Source organism: Perissodus microlepis, chromosome 7, assembly GCF_051167445.1.
Source record: "Perissodus microlepis isolate ML-2025 ecotype Zambia chromosome 7, ASM5116744v1, whole genome shotgun sequence".
Classification (NCBI taxonomy): Eukaryota; Metazoa; Chordata; class Actinopteri; order Cichliformes; family Cichlidae; genus Perissodus; species Perissodus microlepis.
In genome coordinates, this window is record NC_140467.1 from 62,359,979 (window position 1) to 62,384,113 (window position 24,135).

A 24,135-nucleotide genomic window follows, 5' to 3' on the forward strand; every position below is an offset into this window, starting at 1 on the left:
GGAGTCTTCTCGCAGTCTCACGCGCAAATGTAAACACGCACACAGCTGTTTGACCTACAAGCGTCAACTAACAGGGGCGTTTCCAGGTTTTCTATTAACGGGTGGCACAACAGGGGGATGCGGGGGGGGGGGGGGGGGGGGATTAATTATATCAGAATAAATACAAAAACAAACAAAGTGGAAACTGTTTAAAAATTCACAGATTTATGGGAATAATAATGGGAAGAAAATTACTGCCCTGGGATTACCAGGGCGTAATGGCAGGAAGGCATCTAGCAAGCCTTTGTTTTAAAAAAAATTAGCATCATATTTCAATTGTCTGGATACATTTATTGGGGATTGAACTTTAATTCCAGACAAAAAAATTATTTTGTCTACTCTGTACTACGGGCGTGTGTGTGTGTGTGGGGGGGAGGGTTAATGGTTGTGGACCATTAACCAAAGTTCGTCCTTGATGGCAGAGTGCGGCACCTGGAGCTGGGAACAAGCTTGCAAAGAGCACGCACATGTTTTGCCGCCTGGGCACACACAAATTAATTGGGAGACGCAGACAGATGCAACAAAAACCAGTAAGCAGGGTGTACACTATAGTCTATAGAACACAGGAGTATTAGGCTATTATGTACACGTTGGCAAGTTGTCTGAAACAAATGAGCGTGCTGTGTGTGCAACATGCGGCAAACATTACTCGTCCTTTTATTTAATGCACAAGTAGTGCTGGTCATTATCTGGTAGCTAACTGGGTAAGGGTGCCATGGCTCTGTAGCTCCGTCCACTGTTATAGGGAACATATTTAGTTTCAAAGGAAGTTACGGGGCTTTCCCTCCTTTGTAGAGGGCTTACATTTCACCAAAACTATCTAATATGTATATTCACACACATTACTATAATTATGATATTCTTTTTTTTTTTTTAACAGTGTTTTAAAGAAAATACATTAAGAAACAGATTATTTTGAGAGATATATATATAGATAGATATAGAGATATATATATATATATATATATAGATATAGAGATATATATATATATATATATATATATATATATATATATATATATATAGATATAGAGATATATAGAGATATATATATATATATAGATATAGAGATATATAGAGATATATATATATATATAGATATAGATATAGAGATATATATATATATATATATAGATATATATATATATATATATATATATATATAGATATATATATATATATATATATATATATATATATATATATATATATATATATCTCAAATATGACAAAATGCTGATTTTGAGCAAAATCATTTAATCTCTGCAGTTTAAACATTAAATAAGCTTTCTGCCTGCATTGAGTGGCTAGTCATACAAGTGGAATCATTAAAAATGCATTATTTTATATTTATTACTTTTACACACACACACACACACACACACACACACACACACACACACACACAGGAATAGCAGCAACCCTTCAACAGCAACATTGTACCTATCAGGTAAAACATAGGTTACGTTTGCTTTGTCCTCACCTGACGACAGTGACAGAGTAGGTGCTGAGAGCGTGTGCCCACCAGCTCACCCTCATCTTCACCAGAATCTTCAGCCTCTCCCTATATCAGGCAGCCATCCCACCCTGTCTAAACTCAGCCACAATCATCCCAGTGCCGAAGAAGTCTCCCATCTCTAGCCTGAAGGGTTAGCACCCTGTGGCCCTCACTCCGGTAATCATGAAATGCTTTGATCCTGAAGTTGGCAGCATGGTGTTCAGAGAACAACCTGGCACTGAACACCAAGAAAACCAAAGAGGTCCTCTGGGGAGGTAACCACATTTACTCAGGGCCTCCTTGATGTGCTGTTCTTCTGCCCCCTGGCCGCTGTGTCTGTGGGGATGGTGTTCACTCTGTGTTGTAACGTCCTGATGACGCCCAGTTTGTGCTCCAGTGGATGATGAGAGTCAAACCTTAAATACTGATCCGTTTGCGTAGGTTTCCGGTACACATCAGCTTTTAGATGTCCCCCATTACTGATGGGGTCAGTTTGACTCTCATCATCCACTGGAGCATAAACTGGGTTTATCACCCCCGACACAAACAGAGTAACATAGTGTACGCTGTTAAGGGCCAGGAGGATTAGCAGGATTTATACATCGGGGAAACCAAACAACCTCTGGCTAAGAGGATGGCACAACACAGAAGAGCTACCTCGTCAGGCCAGGGCTCTGCAGTCTATTTACACCTACAGGCCAGTGGACACTCTTTCAATGATGAGGATGTACATATCCTGGACAGGGAGGAGTCAAGGAGGCCATTTACATGAAAAGGGAAAGACCATCTGTGAATTGAGGAGGGGGCCTAAGGGTACATCTGTCACCATCTTACAATGCTGTGATTGCAGCCATTCCCCAACTCTGTGAATGGTACTCATGGCCACTGATCAGTGGTCTTTGATCAGTGGTTGTTGATCAATGGTCATGAGAATTTGCATAATTATGATTAAGGAACTGACCTCCCTGCTCATTGTTCCTTCAGTGGGCTGGTTTCAGTCATTATGCAAATGTACTGTTTATAAGATTGAAACCTGCAGTCAGCTGAGACTGAAGAAGTCACTTGGATGATGACGAAACGTTTCTCCCACTGAAAATGTTAAGTCCAGATGAACAGAATCAACTTTTGGAGAAATACTGTTCATAGTATCCCACATAGAAAAATTGGTATGGCCTGGATCTGGCCCACACAATGTGCTTACACATGGCCCACATACTGCAAAGAATTACGGCCCTTTGGTGACCCCGATCAGGTTTGCCAGAGGTGGCCCACACATGGGCCAGCACAAGGCCAGTTGCAGACACACTGTGCTGGCCCAGAACAGTTTCAGCTCTGGCCCCAGATGTCAGCCTAATGTGTAGCTTAATCAAGCCATGTAATAACAACATGTGCCGTATTTAGCACAGAATGTCTCAACAAAGGTGTGATGGCCAAACCCGTGGCCACACTCTAAAGTCGGTAACTTTTGTATTTTCATTCTTCATTTGAACATAGTAATACATTTTAGTTACCAATAACTTTATTGATTGGTTTGGATACATTTGTTCTATTTGTAAGCGCGCACATTTAGTTTACTTATGTATTCATACTACTTCATTTCTTTTATTTTTGACTAACCTTTGTCTTTTTATTTCTTACCTGCCATCATCCCTGGGAGTTGCTGTACAAAAGACGGTAGCCAGGGTTTGAAACCATTAAATGCAAAGAGAGATAATTGGACCACACCACCACTTCCTGCTGAAGGGGAGAATGTGTGTTTTCTTTACTTTAAAAACAAAGTATTTGTATTTAATTAAATATTTGAGTTTAGGGCTTTAATGGGGTTTTTGATTTTCTTCTTTGGTGTTTAGTTTATTAACAAACTAGATTGTACTGCATCATTTGTGATTTATGATTGTGTTTTGTTTGTTACCCCTCATGTGTCACAATGGTCTGATCAGCCATTATATATACCCTTGTATGTCATTTCATGTTTAGGTCAGTTATGTTTGTTTGTAGCAGTCATTTGGTTTGTTAAGTTTGCAGTCTCTGCCTGAGTTCAGTTTTGTTTCTTTGACCTCTTTTATGAGCTCAACATTTATTACGCTTGTAAATATAATTTTTGGCAGTTAAATAAATGGAAACTATATTTTTCTAATAATTCCTGGGACTCCTCCTGTTTTTCAACTCGGTCCATCACAAAAGGTAATGCAGCAAATTTATTTTGAATTGAATGATTTATATAATTCAGAATTAACATTATATCAATATATCAAATAATACTGCTGAAATATAATAGTGCAAAAGTAACACGAAAAAACTCTGCTCAGACTGTGAATCTTATATAGTGATTTCCTACTCTCCCAGAGCACTCTATAGAACATGCCACTTTCTCTAAACTGAGTGCTTCCTAACTACATTCACACTCCAATGGATGCACCAGAGAGCAACTGGGGTTAGTATCTTGCAGGCATGCAGACTGGAGCAGCCAGGGATCGAACCACTAACCTTCCAATCAGTAGGTGACCTGCTCTACCTCCTGAGCTACAGCCACCCAGTGGAAAACATGAGTAAACCATCACTAGGTTTTGGATAAAGTGTACACTCTCAAACCTGCATTTGAAATGTTGGCTACCACAGCAGTATAGTATTGCAACATGGCATTTGGGTCTACTAACTAAAATAGGAACATAAATAGTGGATCATTGCCAGACCTGGCCCACATCTGGTTGACATACACCCTGCCATGACACCAGTCAGTCAGAAGTGCCAGCTTGACGCCGGACCCAAACCAGACCTGTTTTCTATGAGCCTGGGCCACATAAACCAAACCACAATCGAGCCAGATGCAGCATATCATCACATAAACAGTGCCATCTACACCAGGTCTGGCCCATATCTGGATGACATACCACTTACCATGACACCAGTCAGCCAGCAGTGCCGGCTTGACACCAGATCCGGGCCAGACCCATCTGCTATGTGGGATATATTGCTGCAGAACTGTGCACCTCCTCATTCTTTTCCCACATGTTTGCACTGAGTAGGAGATGCTCTGTATCCCATTGTACGTGTGTACAGTGACAATATTCTATATAGTATAATAATAGTATGATGCCATTCCATATTAGATTCCTGATGAATCTGGGTTGTTGTTGTTCAGCCTGTTTCTATGTGCCACTTTGTAACTTTGAGCAAACATCTCAGACTCACCAACATAGCACAGCTAAGTTTTTCCATCAATGTGAGTACTAATGTTAACTCTGAGTCATGTCTGTAGCCAAGAAAGTGAATGCAGGGTATGAAAAAAGAAAAAAGGAGTGGGGGAAGGAGAAAGCTGCTTGCAAGAAAGGTGAGCAGAGCACAACTAACTCGTCATGATAGTAGCATACATGCCGTTTATATTGTTCACATGTTTGGAGTACAAAACTACAGTTTCCTAAATACAGTTACTATTTCTGGCCCCTTTTGTAACTCAAACATGGCATACAAAGAAAATTACATGTAATTAAAATAAAAGCAGAATCTAGCCACAACAGTCTGATTGTGAAATGCAAAGCAGGCCCAGACATTTTTTTTTTTTTTTTTTTTTTTATCGTCATGAAATATCGTTTTTTGACTCTGTTTCTGCAGCTACAGACCACAAATCTTACTCTTTATCTAAACCCCCTGTAACTCAGATCCTGCTAAAGTGAAAGTACATTCGTTTTTTCATTTCTTGCTTTAAACATCTTATATACACGCTGGCCACATGTTGGGCTGGTGTTGGAAACACAGATTTGGGTCCATGTTGCCATGTTAGCATCACACAGTTGCTGTAGACTTGTCAGCTGGACACCCATAATGCAAATCTCCCATTTCAAAACATCCCAGGTTTTCTGCTGGACTGATCTGAGTTCAGTGAACCCAATGTTGTGTTTGAGGTAGCTGAGCGCTGTGACACGGTATGTCATCCTGCTGGAAGCAGTCATCAGAAGACACGGTCGTAGTAAAGAGATGGACACGATCAACAATTCTCAGGTAGGCAGTGGTGTTTGAACGATGCTCAGTTGGTACTAATATTTTACTGAAAATGTGCAAACTGTAGTCTCGGTTTCTCAGTTTGGTCTTCTGCTGCTGTGTCTTGTGCATTCAGAGATGCTCTTCTGCACATCTTGGTTGTAATGAATCTTTATTGGTGTTATTTTTGCCTTCCAGTCAGCTCAAAGCGTTCTCCTCATACATCTGACATCAAGAAGGTGTTTACACCCGCTCACTGGACGTTTTTACCTTCTTCAGGTGATTCTCTGTGAACCTCCTCTATAAAAGATGGATGTGAGGAAAAATCTGGCACCAACACTCATGTCACATTTTGGTCACCTTGACCATGTCAGCACACCTGAGTTGCTGCGATGTGATTGGTTGATTGGTCGTCTTAAAAAGCAGTTGAACAGGTGTATCTGACGAAGTGGCTGCTCACCGGATGTGAGTGAAAAATTATTATAAACCCGGGATGTCATAGGCATTTGTTTCACCTGCGTTAGTCATAGGTCCAAACTCCACAGAAAGATCATGAGTATTTTCACTCGCTGAAACGTCCTGGAAGCATTTGTTCATCAAATGTTTTATAAATATCTTTTTAAAAAGGGCAGCGCAGCCTCATTTCCTTTACTCTGCATTTATAGTCGGCCTATTTTCAGAGAGGAAATTTCCCACTGCTTCTTCTGAGCAAAGAATAATTATTTACAGCTGAATTTCCTTTTAAGTGAATAAAACAGTAAATGTAATATGTCCTTTGATAGCAAATTAAGTTTGAGGTTTACTAGGTGACATCAGAACTATAGAAAAGTCAGCATGTGTGCGGATCAGGATGAAGAGAATAAAAACCCTGCTCTGCCAGACAAAGAAGAAAAAGCTACAAAGATGAATATTTTAGAAAATATGACGACACAGTCAAATATTTTACAAAGCCTACAGGCACATTTTAATGCCACAAGTTGGAGAAAATATTCAGAAGAGTGTAAAATATGAAATGATCCCAGATTACGTTCATTTCTGGGAATATAATAAAATCATTTCCTTACACAAATACAATAAACATAAATGTTTATGGGTCCAGAGCCGTCATGCTGCTGTTTGAAGTGCTGTCAGATTATCTGATAATTTGCATGTGTAACTTGTCTCAGTAATTTGCATGATAGCGAGAGAGGAGCGGGCGAGACGGGAGGAGGTGGACACAGAGCTGGTTCAGCCACTGATCAGCTGTTTGTGTTAGCAGTTATTCATCTGTGCGTCGTGCCGGCGGACATAAAGTCACATTCGAGCAAAAGTGAGAAATGGGTCAAAGTAGCTACAATAAAGTGTACAAACAGCAAATAACCAATAAATAATGAATACACCAGATTTCAGAGCTCATGTTGCTAACACTTGCTATGCTAACTCACAGAGTCTAATTTGTTCCAGCTGAGTGAACAAAATCTGCACCGTGCACTTTTTTAACAGCTGACTGAACTCTGTGGTCACTTTAGATAAAGAAACAACATTAAGCTGCTTTTCTGTGTCTTCACATCCATCAACCGTATTAATGCAACATTACCGATTTCCTGTTTGTGCAGCTGAACACATGAACACATTATATTAACACATATACACAGCATATCGACTGGTGTGTAACAGAAGTGGATTTCCTAAAGCTGCACGTGGATCAAGTGGCTCTACAGCGACGAAAAGACAGGTTGTGTTTGTCCTGAGCTGAAAATAAAAGTTTGGGCTGTTTCCCATAAACTGTTCAGTGAAGTGAGAGTTACAGAGTGCTGGGACAGAGGAAGGCTATCAGCTGCACCTCTGTACAACATGTCTGTTAGTTCTTCAGTTACTGATCCCTAAAGGTTATATTGGGGGATGTTTTTAGGGGAAGCATTTGCCTACATTTACATGTAAGGCTGAGCTGTGACACACTAGACTGTGGTTACAATTGTGGGGTGTGGCAGAAATAAGAGAGGCCTAAAAGAGGCCTGTGTCTACAACTGAGCCAGATGTCTGGCTGCTGATGGTAAGACCCAGCCATTTTTTGGGAATGACAATTCAGTTAAGCGGGTGTGAATTAACTGGATCGCTTAACAAACAGCTGAGCTCAGTCAGTGGCTCATTTGTCTTGTGGGCCTGATATAGAGATCCCAATAGTCTCTCAGTTTACACCACCTCAGCTCAATGAGCTGGCGTCGACGTGAAGAAAAGGTTTCCTGGACTCTGCAATCCTGATCTTTATCAGCGCAACCACAGAACGAGTCAGTGCCAGAGCTGCTCAGGCAAAAGTCTGCATCACTGCCTAAATATTGATGATGGCAGATGGATGATATGTCACCACTTCCTTGCACTGTGCCAAAGTGAAGCTAGCGTGTCTTGTAAACGGGCGACTTCAGGTGATATCGGCTCAAACCTGCAATCATTTTGGTTGCAGCTGACATCACAAGCATGAGACTGCAGGACACATGTCACTTCTAGTTTTGCTCCATCTTTAGACAACCTGAACATTTACAAAGCTCGCCTTATTCTGCAGCACATGGATGAAGTCTGTGAGCAGAACTAACAAGCTCCGCCCACAGGACTGATAGAAGAAGCCAGAATGGAAACGCCGAAAACTCTCTGCTGATCCTCTCGTGGCCCCTCGAAGATGGCTCCAATGGTGAGTCTGAACTTTGAAGCCTCAAAGCCTTTGTCTGCTGCCAACTGTGGGTGGAAAGATAAGCTATCAGCTAATTCTTGGATAGCAAGCTGCGCCCATAAACCTACTTGGGGTGTGGTCGCAATAACTGACTATCCCGACAGTGGGACTAAAATTTATAGATGTCTGCCAAGTGGCAACCTCTGAAGAAGCATCTTAGTCACATGGTAGAGTACACCGTACTTTATTATTCCTTGTGAGCTTATTGGGAACCATAACTGTGCTTTATTTATTAGAGGCTCAAACTAGTGACTGAGACAATAAATACACATCGGAAGTGTTTAGTAAGGACACAGATCCAGGGAGCTGGAGGATGTTTTCCCTCTACAGTCTGCTTCAATACAAGCAGACGTCATTCTGAGACTTTACCCTGCCTGGCCATCAGATAGAATGCAAGGTTAACACACTTCAGCTACATCTATCTTTTAAATACAGTCGAAGAATCAACCATGGAAGCATTTAAAGTAGCGAGCAGCACCCATCTTCACACATTGCTTCACCTTTCACACCGGAGCAGAGCAGCTGCTGCTGTAAACTGCTGCAAAAACAGCAAAACAGCCAGTTAGTGCAACAAGTAAAGTGCTGCAGCTTCTCTGGACCAGCTCACTCTGCTGTTCATATGAGTAAGAAGGAAAATAACACCAAAAAATCAAAGTAAAACATAAAAAAGGCTTTAAATATTTCACTTTATAAGTAATATAATACAGATTAGATTACAGATTAAATAGAGATTTATTGATCCTCTTGCTGATCAACCACAGACCTGCTCATCAGTCTAAAACACTGAAGCATAAAATCACACGTGACTTAAAAGATGAAATTCACAGCATCACATCTTTGTGCAGCATTCCACAGTCTTTGTTTATTTCGGTTTAACCTGTTAATTACTCAGTTTATCTGCCCAGAATCCAAGTCAGGATTTGGACTTTGTGCTAACTGGTAAGGAATAGTAAATCCAGGAATGTGTCCAGTTTGTAAAACAGGTAATCAAAGTTTCTGTTTCTTGTCTTCATGAACTTTACTGGAAGGAAAAAGAAGCTGTGATCGCCAGTGTTGTAAATTCCCTGAATTATTCCTCCAAGCTACGTCTCTTCAGTCTGATTCTTCACTTTGTGTTTTTTAATAGTGATGAAATGAATTCACACCAGTGCAGCTCAAATGTGAACACGTCCATCGTGCTCTCGCTGATGTAAAGCAGGCCTGAAACGCACACTGTGCAGACCACCTTTAAGCTCCCTTTAAATCCACTTATGAATTAGTAACTGGGTAGACTGGGGGGGTGGGGCATGAATGGAAGCGATATATAGCTGGGTGTGTTTACAGTCACTCCTGGTCATCCTCTGGTTCTCTGAGGCCCTGACTGTGCATGGTCTTCCCTGTGATCTCCATCAGGGCCTGGGCCTCTGGATCCACATCCAGGATGCTCTTCTTACCTCCGCCCTCCTCACCCTGTAAAGCAAAATAATAGGCACAGAAAATAAAAACACAGTTTTTAAAGGAAACAGCAGGTTCATGCAGAAGAACTGCAGCTCTCGTGGTGCAGTGCATGCTCTGTGCATGCACAGATCAGCATTAGAGTGCAACAAAATCTCCTCAGTGTGAGTTTGCCATTAGACAAATTCTGTTGTGTGAAATGTTGTACTTTCATATATTATTATTGCAATATACAACTGCACAAAAAGTTAGTACTCTGTGCATATTAATTACCTTGAAAAATAATTTGGGAAAGTAACATAAAGTGAGATTTGTGGAGTACTAGGACACTGGGCGATAAACTGGTCTGTCTGCTAAACCTGCAGAGTTACTGATCCCTATAGGTTATTTAGGGGGATGTTTTGATGGGAAGTCTTTGCATACATTTACATGTAAGGCTGAGCTGTGTTGTGACACAGAGACTGTTGGCTACAGTGGTGGGCGTGGCAGAAATAAGAATAAGAGAGACCTAAAAGAGGCCCGTGTTTATGACAAGGCCACCTGACTAATAGCTGTTTGGGTATCACCTTGTTGCTGCACAATATTATTTTATTTCTGTCAAACTGTGCTATCTTTGGTATTACTTGTAGATTCAACAGAAGTAATGGGAACAAATGTGTTTTCTGACAGGCTGCTCGTGACAAAGTGCCTAAAAATGTAATTTAAGCATTTAATTTGAAAGAAATCTAAAGAATAACTGTGAAAATGATCAGGTACAGAGAGTGGACAGAAAAAGCCGCCAACGTCCAAAGAAAACATTTGAAAGAGCTTCAAAAAGCCTGGAGAACGATTGCTCGGGAGTCCTTTAAATTTAAAAGGAATTGCTCCTTGGAAATAAAATATGAAGAAATGAGGGGTGGCTCAAGACTTTTGCACAATATTGTATGCAGGGATACTAAAGAGGAGATTCTGTCTGTTAGTCAGGAACTTTGAAGGAATAATGCAGGTTTCCTCTTTGTCCTCTCTGGAGCATCCGAGTGTGTGTGGGAGTTTGTCCAACTGATCCACACGTGCACGTGGTGTCGGTATTCCATCTGTGGGGGCGCTTCTGACGTTTGGACCACCTGGCTGGTTGCTATGAGCGATTCGGTCTCTGTGAAACCACAGTGAGAGTTTGGTCTTAGTTCCCAGTGGGTGCTGCACTTTTCCCGAGCTGCACTTTGCCACCGATTCTGTTCGGAATTTTTATGGAGAGAATTTCTAAGCGTACAGAAGTGGAGGGGGTTTCCCTGGAATCTCGGAGCAGAGCCTCTACTCCTGGTTCAGGCATCTAACTAGGATGGACTACGATGCCTATGGGGCGAGCCCCCCAGGGTGTGGATCACATATCTCAGCTGGTTTGAGAATGCTTTGGTTTTTACCCAGATGAAGCCGAGGAGGTGACTGGGGAGAGAGAGGTCAGGATTTCTCTGCGTAGGCTGCTCCCCCCCACCACCACACATGTGGGGATATCATTAAAGAAAAAAAACTATCCGATAGGGCTGGGCCATATCATACCGTTCACGGTAATACCGGTATAATGTTGGGCAATGATAAGAAAATGAAATATGGCGATAGAATATGGGTAAAACACACATGCACAGTGCCTTTGTTTACATACGCACATGGCGGCGACGGAGAATTAGAAGGATGAAAGTGGATCGGTGAATGAAACAGATGAACCAGAACTGGTTTGTAAAAATGCTGCAGCTTCAGTGGTGTGGAATTGGTTTAGCTTTCGTCCGTCAGATACACAACAAAGCACTATTTTTGGTAGCGCATGCTAGCGGGCCGTCGTTATTACCGTGTTGTTTGGGAAATACGGCACACTTAAAATCAATCCTTTGATTTTTCTGAAAGACAGAGCCCCTTATAATCCCGTGTCCTTATGTATGAACTCTGGTTGTGTTTACTGACCTCGAAACGATTTTACGTACACGGCGCTCGAACATCTGTCAAATGTTTCAGTACGACTTTGCTAAGCTACGAAGCCGCACCGCTTGATGGATTGTCGGAGCGTTACGGCTATCGTAGGCGGGAGCCTCGCGGAGTGATACGTACTGTGCTTCAACATAATATTACCGTATTGTGTGTGTATAACCTCTTTTTAAGTTTTGTGGATGTTATACATGGTTATGCTGAGGATATGTCGGCCAGTTTCCACTGGAAATGCCTTTTGGTTAAACTGTCAGCAAGGAATTTGCATTTGCACTGTTAATTTTTTATATAACTTTAATGCACATAAAAAAAAAACAGCTGCTTGTTTAAGTGAAAATACATTGATTTTTTTTTTTTGCACTAATAAAATTGTGGAGTTGTAAAGTATTTTGTCTAGTGTCGATTATATCGTCAGTTATGTCGTTATCGCAAATTTTCAAATGTATATCGTGATAAATATTTTTGTTCATGTCGCCCTGCTCGACTATCCCAGCAATTTTCTTTTGATTAGACATAAAAGCTGCAAACACTAAAAATGGGCTCTAAAGAGAAACTTTAGTTAAGGCCCAAATCACACAAAATGCAAACATGTATTTCTTTGGTTTTAAACACAACGTTTGACGGAGATGTTGTTTGGCTGTTTGTGTTCAGACAGCCACACATTGTTGGCTCCAGGTACACCGACTAACACCCAGTGTAAACCTTCTGACTCTAGGTCAGCACGGGTCTTTATTTTGCCGAGTTTATAGAAGAATTGGAACAAGTACTCTGACCTCCTCGGGCTCTGGGGCTTTTCCCACAGCCCACACTTCCATGGAGTCCAGGGTGAAGTCTTCGTCTCCAGAGAGCTGAGGGCTGCCATACGTGGTGCACTTGGGTCGTGCCCGGCTATGACCGCGGCCAAAGTCACTATCCAGCCACAGGCCGAAATAGCCGTGCTGACCGCCCATCCCCTGATGAACACCAGACAACACATCTTTATGTCAGTTAACACAAGCAGGTCACACAAAACAAATCATGTACTTTTTCGGGGGCAAATAAATAAATATCGTCTCTTTAGCCGCTGTGTTCAGGAAATCAACCGAGTACTTTTCTATGCTGAAATCTAACCAGCAGGTGAAAGTCAAAGTGAAACGCCTGTGAAACCAAAACTGAGCAAGTGGAATAAAACCGACTCCTGTCCAAACCGCTGCGTCCACGCTGAGGAACCTATGAAATGTTCAAATGATTTCTAAACGATCAGAAGATGTGCTTAGTTTGTCAGGTCAGGCTGAACATAGCTGCTGTATGAGGTACAGAGCCACATGCTCCTGAGTATTACAGCCTGCTTACTGCACCGCTGAGATGATGATGAGATATTCCTGCGCTTCTGATTCTGGACAAAATCGAAACTTTTACTCTTTTTAATTCTGCTGTCCAATTATTCGAGTCATCATTGGCAGATTTCTGTTTACTATCATCTGTAGACCCTCAAATGTCAAAGACAGCGCAGCTCTACATTACACCTGAAGCCCAGATACTACACCGTCATTGCACTGTGACAACAACAGGTGCACACTGATATCACTGAGTGTAGCTGTTGGATCAGTGAGCCAACACTGCTACCATCAGGTCAGAGATAACCAACATACTCAGCTCACACCTCAGGAGAGTTTTTAGATAAAAGGGTAAAAAACAAAGCTTTTTAAAATTCACTTTTACACAGACTGCTATGTTCCCTAAATTACACACAGCTTCTCTAAAGATATTAAAGCTCTGGTAAAAGTAAGAGGTTATGTCTGAGGATATCTGTGATGAGCACAGGCCCTGAGGAACAACATTAATAAGTTGAACGAGTGTGGTCTCACCAGTCCGTTGGGCATGGTCTGCTGGTTCTGATTGAGGTACATGAAGTGTTGGTTGTATCCTGTTGCTGTATAAACTCTCAGTTTGGGGCTCACAGTGAACAGGAAGCATCTGGAGTCACCTACACACACACACACACACACACACACACACACACACACACACACACACACACACATATATACAAATTATGAAGATGTGAGAGGAAAGTCAAGTGACAGCCCACAGTATTCAAAGCAGTGGTGTTACTTCCTCAGTGTTTCATTTCATCTGTGTTTTCAGATGAGTCTCTACCTGCTGCCTGACATATTTGTATCTATTAGAGCCGACACACTTTCTTTCTTGTGGTTAATCTTTTACTGAGCTGTAAATCTCATCCGATTACGTACTGCTGTGGAGCGCCTTAGAGAAAAACCAAATGATGCTTCAGTGATTTGACATTTACAGATGTCTCAAGATATGCACAGAAAAAAAACTTCTGCAAAGGATGAATAGGAAAGAGGTTTGCGTTTAAAACGCAGCCACGGCTCAGAAGCATAAACAGTAACACAGCGATTTATTAAGAGCTCTTTGCTCAAAACGAGCAGCAGCCTCTGGGTCAGAAAAATGAAGCCAATGCAGAAGAACTGCAGCTCCTCTCGTTAATGCAGACTTCAAAATGAGTCGAGGCCCACAGACTGCCCAAATTCACAACATTTAAAATGCAGACTAAAGAAATAATTTCTGTAATGTTGGTGCCTTCTGGAGCTGTTTTACTGATAACAAGTAACACGGCTCATTGTTTGATACAGCACCAATGGTTTTACCAGAGAGAAAGTTATGCATCCATTTAATCCACATTGTCATTTTGATGCTAAAATCCACACGCCAGCAGAGATTTATTTGATATAAAATATTAAAGGAATATAACAAAATATGTATAAATATTTGTAAAAATGAACTTAGGTGCTTTTTTTTTAACGTTTTATAATTTTTAGATTTGCTGTGTTTTTTTCAAATATTGTATCAGTCCAGTTAAGATGAGATGAGATAAGATAAGATAAGCTTCCCCACACATGAGAAATTTGTTTTGTCACAGCAGTAAGTGAACAGCGCAAAGTTACATAGCAAAAATAAAAAAACCCACTGGAATAGGATGAGATGATAAAAATAAGATACTGTACACAATAGAATAGAATAAAATAAAATACTATATACAACTGAGTAAAATACAACGTTGTTAAAAAAGAATTGCACCTAGTGTTATTGCACATACGGCAAACACACACATCCACATGTGTGGATGTGTGTGTTTGGTCAGCTGTGAAGTCTTTGTTGTGGAGTGTGACAGCAGTGGGGAGCAAAGACCTGCAAAATCAGGTGAGTCAGTGCACTGAAATGTAATTCTTTTTTTTTTTTTTTTTTTTTGTGTCCCGTTTGGATCTTTAGCCATCAGAATTGTTGTCTTAAGGCCAAGAAAGATGCCAAGCGGATTTATTTTACCAAGTGGATCATCATGGCCTTGCCATATTGGTCCATTTGATTGACCTTTATTATAATTATGTATTTATTTTATTTTCGGTTGCTACAAACGGGACAGACGTGACTGGGGGATAGGACAGGGAGAAAGAATGAAAGAAAGAGAGGGAGAGAAAGAAAACCAAAGGGGAGAAGAGACGGTGAGAAGGGGGGGAAGAAAGGAAAAAACAAACAAACAAACAAACAAAACACCTGGATCACCTGTATGGAGAAAAAAAACAGAAGAGAAAGCAAACAACAAAGAGCAACATAATAAAAACAGCACCATCACAATAAACTAGCTAGCAGTAGATAACAGTAGATACTAAATAATAAACGATATTGTGCAGCACGCAAGATAGACAGCGCACAATGTGCTTTGAGGCAGCAGCCAAGAAAGGTGTAGTCCGCATCTGTGAACACCCGTGTGTACACCTGTGTGCATACCTGTGTGGATCAGCATGCTTGTATTCCAAAGGTTTCTCCATGTAACGATCTGCTAGGGAGTGTGGGGAGCCATAGCCCCGTCCACCAGGGTATGAAGCAGGTATGGAGGAGATCCAGGCCCCAGATATCCAGAGGCCCCAGAGTACAAGGACCCGAGGAGGACCACCAAAGGGGGGGGAACCGTGCCACCCTCCTGGGAAGAGCTGAGTAGAGCCCCAAACGAGAGGTCACCCCGCAGCTACGGAGCAGAGGCCAGAGGGGGTTGCAGTGGCGTGCCCGCGGGCTCTGCCGGCAGCCAGCTGTGCCAGAGAGGACCGAGCTTCAGGCCCAGAGGCCAGAGGCCTGAGGGCATCCCACCCCCCGGAAGGAGCCCAGCCGGGCCACAGGCGCCCGGCCCCGCCAATCGGCCACCAGGAGTGAGCCGGTACATGCATGAGCGCCCAGCCCCAGACGACAAGGACCACCAACACACCAACGTCTGAGGGCATCAGCCACCGGCAGGGAGTGTGGTGAGGGGAGATAGGCCTCCGTACTTTAGAGGGCCTGAGATGTTCCCAGAGAGGTTGAGTCTAAGACCCAACCTGACATATAGACACAGACAAACAGGCACACGCGGACACAGACGTGCATTCCCACCCCCATATGCACAACCAAATACTCGGCACTCACCCAACATGTAGACAGATACAAATAGACACTGCACAGACAGTCGCACTCCCCAAACATACTCTATATCCCAGGTCCAGGTACCCCCGCCCCCAGAGGGGCAAGCCGCACCTAGACCCAGGAGATGTAACCCTTCTCTCTGGGGTGGAGGCAAGCGGACCACCTCCTTATCTGCAGTAGCAGGGAGGCCCCGCATCCCAGACCCCAGTCTGACGGCCAGCACCTCCTCCCAGCCCCCCAGCCCTGATGGCTAACAGAACCGGGGTGAGTGAAGACCTCAAACCTCCCTACACCCGCTCATATGTAATGTTGTTGTGTGCTGTTCTAAAGTGCATTTAAAACTCAGGAGAGCATGGTACTAGCTTCCTCTCAGAGAGCAGCACGGCTCCTCCCGAAAACCCTCAGTGTCTAAATGCATTTAAAATTGAGGGTAGGGCACCAGCGCCAGAGGTGGGTTGGAGTACAACGACCATCCTCTGGATGCTGTAAAACGTGCCCACCCCCAAGGCCCTATATGTATGTGTTATGTGAGAGTGTGAGTAATGTGGATGTCTAGGTTGCAGAATAAAACTGAATAAACTGAAATGTAATTCTAATGAATGAAATATACTTGAGAGAGAAATCGACATCATACCTCCTGACTGGATGGTGTGGAAAGTTGTGGTGTGGGCTAAGAGGGGTTACATCTTAAGTCACGATGTAGATCTTCCACAGACATCTAAATCACGCTTAATATGCACTAACTGGTGTATGTTCTGAATGACAATAAAGTATCGATTCTAATATATTCTATTCTATTCTAGACTAGAGAACAGGGGCTTCAGAAAGATGAAGAAATTCAGCTAGAAACAGTTTTTATGTGTGGCTTGTTTCATGTGAATCGTGTCTAAACCACAGCATCAAAGAACTTTTTGTTTTCTTTAAAAAAAAAGTAACTTCCTGTTCGGCCACTCAAGCCTGTGCAACAGACAGGTATGACTCGAACCCGCGAAGTTAAACATTCACTGATTTTTCTTTTAAATCTGGATGTATTACTTGGTTTTATGACAGTGCCAGCAGCTCTCAAAAACAGGCCACTGTGATTTGTGCGGTCCTTTCTTGTAGGACCACAATCAGAATGATTTATTTCACTTGGCTAAATGTTAGAATAAAATATTAAAATATTCACTTTGTGGCCTTTTTTACATTTTAGAGGAAACAGGAAAGCTTGGAGAAAAAAATGACATTAATGAAGTAACATCGTGGCAAATCATATATGCATCTGTCCTTTTATATGATTCTGATTACAGAAACTCCCATTAAGGAAGACAATGCTACTTAAAGAAGGATCATTTCGAGCTGTGAATCATGCAAAGCTACCCAAATACAGTGCAAGAATAAAAATGAGCACAACAGATGGACTTCAGCTCTTTTGCAGTGGGAGCATTAGTCTGTGGTGTGTAAGTCATACAGGCATACTTACCCTGAAACTGAGGTTTGACCTCCCAGGTGTGGGAGGCGAAGCCCCCAAAGACCTGCCCCTTGGTGTCTCTCATAAGCAGCAGGGTGGGCCCCTGCTTCATCAGACCGGCCACCATCCTGGTAAAGCTCTCCCCGTGCAGCCGAGTGGAAAACACAAGCCTCCAGGGGGCGCTGTAGCCATCTGGCAGCTGGTGAGATTAAAGTGACGTGTGGAAGAATATGTGTGACATCTGATGAATGATTTGCTGTTATAATAAAAATCACACTACAACAGAGGAGGTGGATCGGGAGTGTGAAAGGTGACGGAGAACCTGTTCCCCTCTTGTTACTCAGATCACTGAATGTCTTGTTTCGCCACTTTGCATGACTCAGTGCTTTTAGTTCTTGTTATCCCACTCACACTCCCCCTATTCTTCACAGCTTTCACCGCACTCTGCATGTGCGCTGCTGGAAAGACGAGTAAATGCTGTGCCAAACCCACTGACCAACCCCACTCAAAGACAGCAACTACTGCCCGCTCTACTCTGTTTGTAGTAGAGTATATAAATACAAAAGCATGGTTGCTTGGCACATTCATTTAAATTAATGCACTCCCAGCCTCTCCCTAACCTAAAATTAACTCTACCTAGAAGTTAAAACCAAGTCTTAGCCCTCAAACAGGCCCTTTAGAAGGCGTGCGAACATGAGAGTTGATCGAATTTCTTTTACAACATTTAATAACTTTGATTGTCTGAAGCTCAAACAAGTTCTCAGAGACACAGCCGGACAGGTTCACACACTTGCTTTTGTCTTTGGTTTCCTGTGACAAACTACTTCAATCGCTCACTCGTGAGCAGGCGAGCAGTTCTTGAGAAAGCTGCAAGCCACAATCTCTTCATTCTGCACGGCCATGTTTAGAAGAACACACACACACACTCACACACTCAGCGAGTACATCTTTTATTGTAAATATTTGGACAGTGATGCACCTTTTGTCATTTTGCCTCTGCACACAGGCCTCTTTCACCTGCATCGATCTCTGTTTGAACCTCCCCATATGGAAAAGAAATAGAAAAGACTTGCCTCAGATGTGGCCTACTTCATATAGTGAATCATAGAAGGCTTCTATGATTTACTCATGAAAGTGTTCATATATTGTTTTAGTAAGTATCCAAAAGATACAAGTTTCATTTATATAATTTTTCAAGGGATCTTGTATCTGTTTTCACTCTTGTATGCTTTTCATACAAGTTTCATACAAGACAGATACAAACTTCATAAGATGTATATATATCTTTTCCATATGGGTCGTAAGTGTTAAAGCTACATGTTTACCTGTGATCAATATCAGTAGAAGCAGTGACACCTGCATGTGCACAACACAAGACATCTGAGCAAATTCTGATAGACTGGTGGTGATAAATGTGTTGCAATAGTTAGTCGATTCATTGATTCTGATTACAGATTCTGGTTAATTACAAGGAACACTATGTAGGTGGCTACTTTCTGTTTTAATGGTTTAAAGAAGGCTTTTCCTTGTTTGAACATGAAAGCACCCCGAGCTTTCATAAATATACCAGAGACTCATATTAGAGTTGCAATATTTAATCAAGTAATTCCTTCTCCAATCAGCAGAAAAACAGCTTGTGAAAGACTTAAATAAGAGAATAAAAAGGAAGAAGCCAAATGTCAGAGCTATTTGCTTGTCTTGGTCTCTAAACTTACTACTTGAATGTTTTTCCCGTTTTACTAACATGAAGAACAACATTACAGCAAAATATGGAAGATGCCAGCATGTCTGCAAACACTCGCTCCTGGACGGTGGCTCCGTCTCAAGCCCTGCGTGACTTGACCTTACAGCGTCTTAGATGCAAACAGGCAAGTTAACGATACATGATTAGCGGTCATGTGACTGCAAAACCTTAATGGAAGTCTATGGCAAAAACAGCGATCCGATTCAATCTCTAAAAGCTGTCATGACACACTAACAATAACATTTTGTAACTTTTTTTTATCAGTCTCGTCTAAGAGGAGAATGATAAAGAAATCGACCCAAATGGCAGATGGCCCCGCCCCTCCCTGAGCCTGGTTCTGCCGGAGGTTTCTTCCTGTTAAAAGGGAGTTTTTCCTTCCCACTGTCGCCAAAGTGCTCGATCATAGGGGGTCATATGATTGTTGGGTTTTCTCTGTATTATTGTAGCGTCTACTTTACAATATAAAGCACCTTGAGGTGGGAAGAAAACTTCTTTTTACAGCGAAAAAAAAACCCCTAAACTTCTGAGCAAGCACCGAGTGCGCTACCACGGGAATGTGAAACTCACAGAGAAACTCGCGGATCCTCCCACTGACATGACGGCTGTGACACACCTGCGCCAGGGCAAACCTCCGTCTGCCCCACTCCTGCTAAACAGGTGAAAATAGAGCAACAGGACCGCTGAGTCTTTGATGTTATTTATTTTCTGCTGTGTTTTACTTGCATCTATTTGAAAGACTGAGTGTAAACACAAAAAACTATTTTATTTTATGTGCTGGAATGTGCAGAAAATAGGTTTAAATGTTAAACAAATTTCTTCCAGTCAGAGAATGTTAATTTAATGTTTGCTTGATGCATAAAGTTAAAAGATTAAAACTAATAAAACAAGTTTTAAAAAGAGACTTTTCCATTTGATTATATTTTGTATGATGGATTATGCAGAAAAAGTAGAACTGGGCTGAAAGATCTATCACTTTATCACCTATTCAGGTTGTAAATCGTGTTTTTAAAAAGTAACTAAGTAATTTCTTTCTAAAATAAGTAATCAGTAAAGTAACAGGATTACTTTTGGGGGGAAGTAAACAGTAATTAGTTACTGATTTCTTTTTTCAAGTAACTTGGCCAACACTACTTGGCACCCACCTGTACAGACCACACCAGGTGCAGCCAGTAAAAAGATCTACTTACTGAGCATACATACATACACTGCGAACATAGCTACAGCATTACACTTCGTTGTACATGTACTGTGTACATACATGTACAATAAAAGGCTATTCTATTCTATTCTATTCAAATAAAGGAAAGATTTGTCGTCTTCACACCGAGAAACAGCTTATTAATGTCACACAGGTATGAGACATCTGAAGCAGCACCAGATAACTGATGTCAAGGTGTAGGTCTCATGTTGGAACTAGAATCGGCTGGATCGCTGCGTTTCTAAAAACTAGAGCACCTGAACACAGTTTATATGTTTGCTGTTTGCACTGCAGTAACACAACTAAGTTCTCATTAAGCAGGCAAAAACAGAAGTGTAACACCAAAATGTTTCAGGGTGTCTGAAAGTTTTTTGGTTTTTTTGACTCCATAAAAAAGCAAAAATATGCTGGTATATACTGACCTGTGGAGCCAGAAACATGAGGCTGGGGATGTCCAGTAGACACTTCAGTTCATTCCAAGGTGTCTCCCTGCAGGGGGGCAGCAGCGTCGGGGCTGGCCGGCTGCTCAAAGACACACTCAGTCCCTCAGCTACCAGCAGCTCCAGGTACTGTGATACCTGCTGTACCCTGAAGATCCAGTCTTCCAGACAGGAAACATCACAAGCCCCCTCATCTAATGAGAAAAAGGGAAGTAGTAGATTTAAAGTAGATTCAGTCAGAGAAGTAGAAGTCAGAGTTTGTAAAATATTCAAGAACTTCCAAATCTGCTCTACCTGATGGTTTGAGCTCAGAGCACATCTGCTCTGCCAGGAGTTTTACACCCAGGGAGATGTCACCCATCCTCTCTGGCTTCCAGCCCTGCAGGCGTCCTCTGTGGACCAAAATCTGAACTACAGCAGAGACCAGGTCCTGGAGGAACTTTAGTGAAAGAGCAGGAGTGCTGTAAGAAGCACAGACAACAAATGCTGCAGAAACCAACACTACACTCTACTCACCTCCACCACCTGCTCACATGTAACAACCGCTGCCGCCCCTGCCGCATGCTGGGACATGGCCATGACGAGGGGGGCACGTTCTTCTGCAGTTCCCCGCAGAGTGTCTGCAAGGAAGACGATCAACTGCTCCCGGCTGACTCCAGAGGGGCCGGCGTATCCGGCCTTCCCCGAGGCTGCTGGAGCTGCCAGTCCAGGGTCGATGCTGGACATGCACCGGTAGACCCTCCTCACCATCGAGCCCGGTGCCATGCTGCCCACTGATGACTGGGAGAAACAAAATGTTTAAAGAAACCCGGTGACAGAAAGCACCTCTACACCAAGTAGTCAAAGCATCATAGTCACAAAAACAAATCCTGCCTGATAGGAAAAGCTTAAAGATGTACAAATGGAAAACTGGACTGCTTAAAACATGTGAAACCTGATGTAATGAAGTCGTGATGTTACATAGAAACTATTATTCAGGCTTTTACCTGTTCCATCTGCTGACACACTTTTAAGTCTTATTTTGAAAATATTTAGTACTGCTTCCACAGTCACACCTGCAGCATCTCCAGCGTTATGGTCTTCCCTGCGGCGCCCCCAGCACCACCCTGGAGCTTGTCAAAAACCCCCTCAACCACGGGTCGCTCCTCGGGACGGAAACGGGCCAGCCGCTTCTGCACCACCACACTCTCAGCGTTACCCATGATGTTCTGCAGTCACACACAAAGTACAGCAGAATGGAAATCATCATTGTGTGTACGTACTGCCAGGCAATCGAATCCAATTCAAAGAAAAGCAAAGCAATATTACATTTGAACCAACCTAAAGATAAATCGATATCAATGAAAAGAGGAGCATCGGCTATTTTTTTAACCACTGGGCGAGAGGCGGGGTACACCCTGACAGGTCGCCAGGCAGTCACAGGGCTAAAAGTCAAAGAAGCTAAACCAGGTGATGAGTTTATGGGCTCGGTTAAAGAAGCTAAAATGAAAAGAATTCGATGATAAATTTTTAAAACCTCCTGCGAGCCGAGCAAATTAATCAAGTTTAGAAATGAAGAAGAACACATACTGTACCAAAGACAAAAATGTAGCTAGGCCTAAATAGTGAAGCCAATGTGCACCTGCAAAGGCGGTAGGGGCGACTCCCATGGTTGCAAAAAGACTTCTGGTTGCATAGAAGTCTAAGGGAAAATCATACTCTGCTCCCTTATGAAGCCACCTGATTAAACACTTTCTGAAGAATTTATGGGCTCAGTCTTCAGAGGCATCATAAAAGGGGGCAGACTACCCAGGGAGGGGACTGGGCAAGTTCCTAGTTCTTTCTAACCAGGATGACCTCTGAACGGTGAACATCGAGACATGTGACAGGCATGTCTGGACCCGGTTTGCAGGGCTTTGGGACACAATGAGCAGCAGCATTTAGATGCTTTATGATGAACTTAATTGTCTGATTAATAAAACATTATGTTCAGCTGCTTCACTACAGCAGCGTCTCCTGAGATCTCTCCTGGTTAGGCAGATGTGTAAGCGCCACTGTGGGCTCACTAACTGGCTCAGTGAATACCTTGAACTCCCAGTGCTGATTAAGCTTTATCATTTAGTGGTGACTCCATAGTGGCCTGTATATTATGCCCCTCCGATTAATATGAATGGAAAGGACACAACATCAGAAACGCTAGTTCTTATAATGTAGTCCAGCACACATGGACGGATGGACCTACATGTGTTTTCTTTCTGTCTTAATCAGCTGCTGATGCCTGAAAACACGTTTAAAATCTTTGTCTTTCTGAAGGCGTTTCTAGATTCCCGAAAAACTCATCCAACCATCCGAGAATAAAAAACGGCAGCTTCACCGAGTAACCTGCGACAGTTTTAACTACTTTCTGTGGACGCAGCCATCTTTGTTTGGACTCAGGAATCGCAGGTGCACCGGGGAAGGAGTACAAAATTACTCTTTATCATTGCATTGACAGGATATTTTTTCCACCCGATGATTAGAGGAGTCCTTGGCTATTCTAAAGATACACACAGAGGTGATTTAAGAGCGTTTAAAACGAAGCTAGCCAGGCTACTTTTCATCAGCGGTTAGCTGACACCTGGATGAATGCTGGGGTTAAAGTAACAGAGCCCAGCACTGCTTCATGATTATCCTTCACCGAAAACGTCGTGTCTGATTAACGAAGACGGATTTTATGCACCGCGGTCTCCGACAATAACAGTAAATGTGTCCGTGAGGCGCAAACCTTTGAATGAAACAGCTGCTAAAAGCTTTCCATCCTGTGACAGCAACACTTCCGGGTCTTGCAGGAGCAACAGCCAATGAAAGAACGAAATGTCCACGCGCTTCAGGGAGGGGGCGGAAACAATGCGCGTGAGTAGCCTGTGCGCGTTCAAAGCGTCTAACAGGTACAATACTGAAATACCGGAATACCAGTTGTATTCATACAATATTTCTGAACATGATTATCAGATAGATAATACTATGTACTCAAAAATAAATGGTATACTATAAATACTATTCGAGCAATTTGTACGACGTACATCATTTTTTAATATTTACATAAAGTGACATGGGTATGATAATATTGAAACATTTATTTTTAGCAGGCATTTGTCATATGTGCATATGAAATGATAAAGTGTAAAATTTGTAGCGTTATGAAAAACTATGTGTGGAGTTTTTAAAAAATATCCAATGAAGGCCATATTTATCCTTGAAAAAACGTCATAATTTCATAG

General features: G+C 42.3%; 1 protein-coding gene across 4 annotated transcripts; it reads right to left on the reverse strand.

The window, feature by feature from the left end:
• Positions 1–8,387: 8,387 nt before the first annotated feature.
• Positions 8,388–23,736, reverse strand: meak7 (MTOR associated protein, eak-7 homolog). Of its 4 annotated transcripts, none has more exons than XM_084936542.1 (9): positions 23,640–23,736; positions 21,952–22,104; positions 21,413–21,676; positions 21,191–21,335; positions 20,879–21,090; positions 17,527–17,713; positions 13,457–13,575; positions 12,383–12,562; positions 8,388–9,668 (listed from the first exon to the last, which is right to left on the reverse strand). In XM_084936542.1, exons 2-9 carry the CDS (start codon positions 22,096–22,098, stop codon positions 9,543–9,545), a joined length of 1,380 nt encoding a protein of 459 aa, XP_084792668.1. In that variant the 5' UTR covers positions 22,099–22,104; positions 23,640–23,736; the 3' UTR covers positions 8,388–9,542. The 4 variants fall into 4 exon arrangements, with proteins under 4 accessions (XP_084792668.1, XP_084792671.1, XP_084792667.1 ...); XM_084936545.1 differs by lacking the exon at positions 23,640–23,736 and adding an exon at positions 23,118–23,623; XM_084936541.1 differs by lacking the exon at positions 23,640–23,736 and adding an exon at positions 22,518–23,107.
• Between the last annotated feature and the right edge of the window lie 399 nt (positions 23,737–24,135).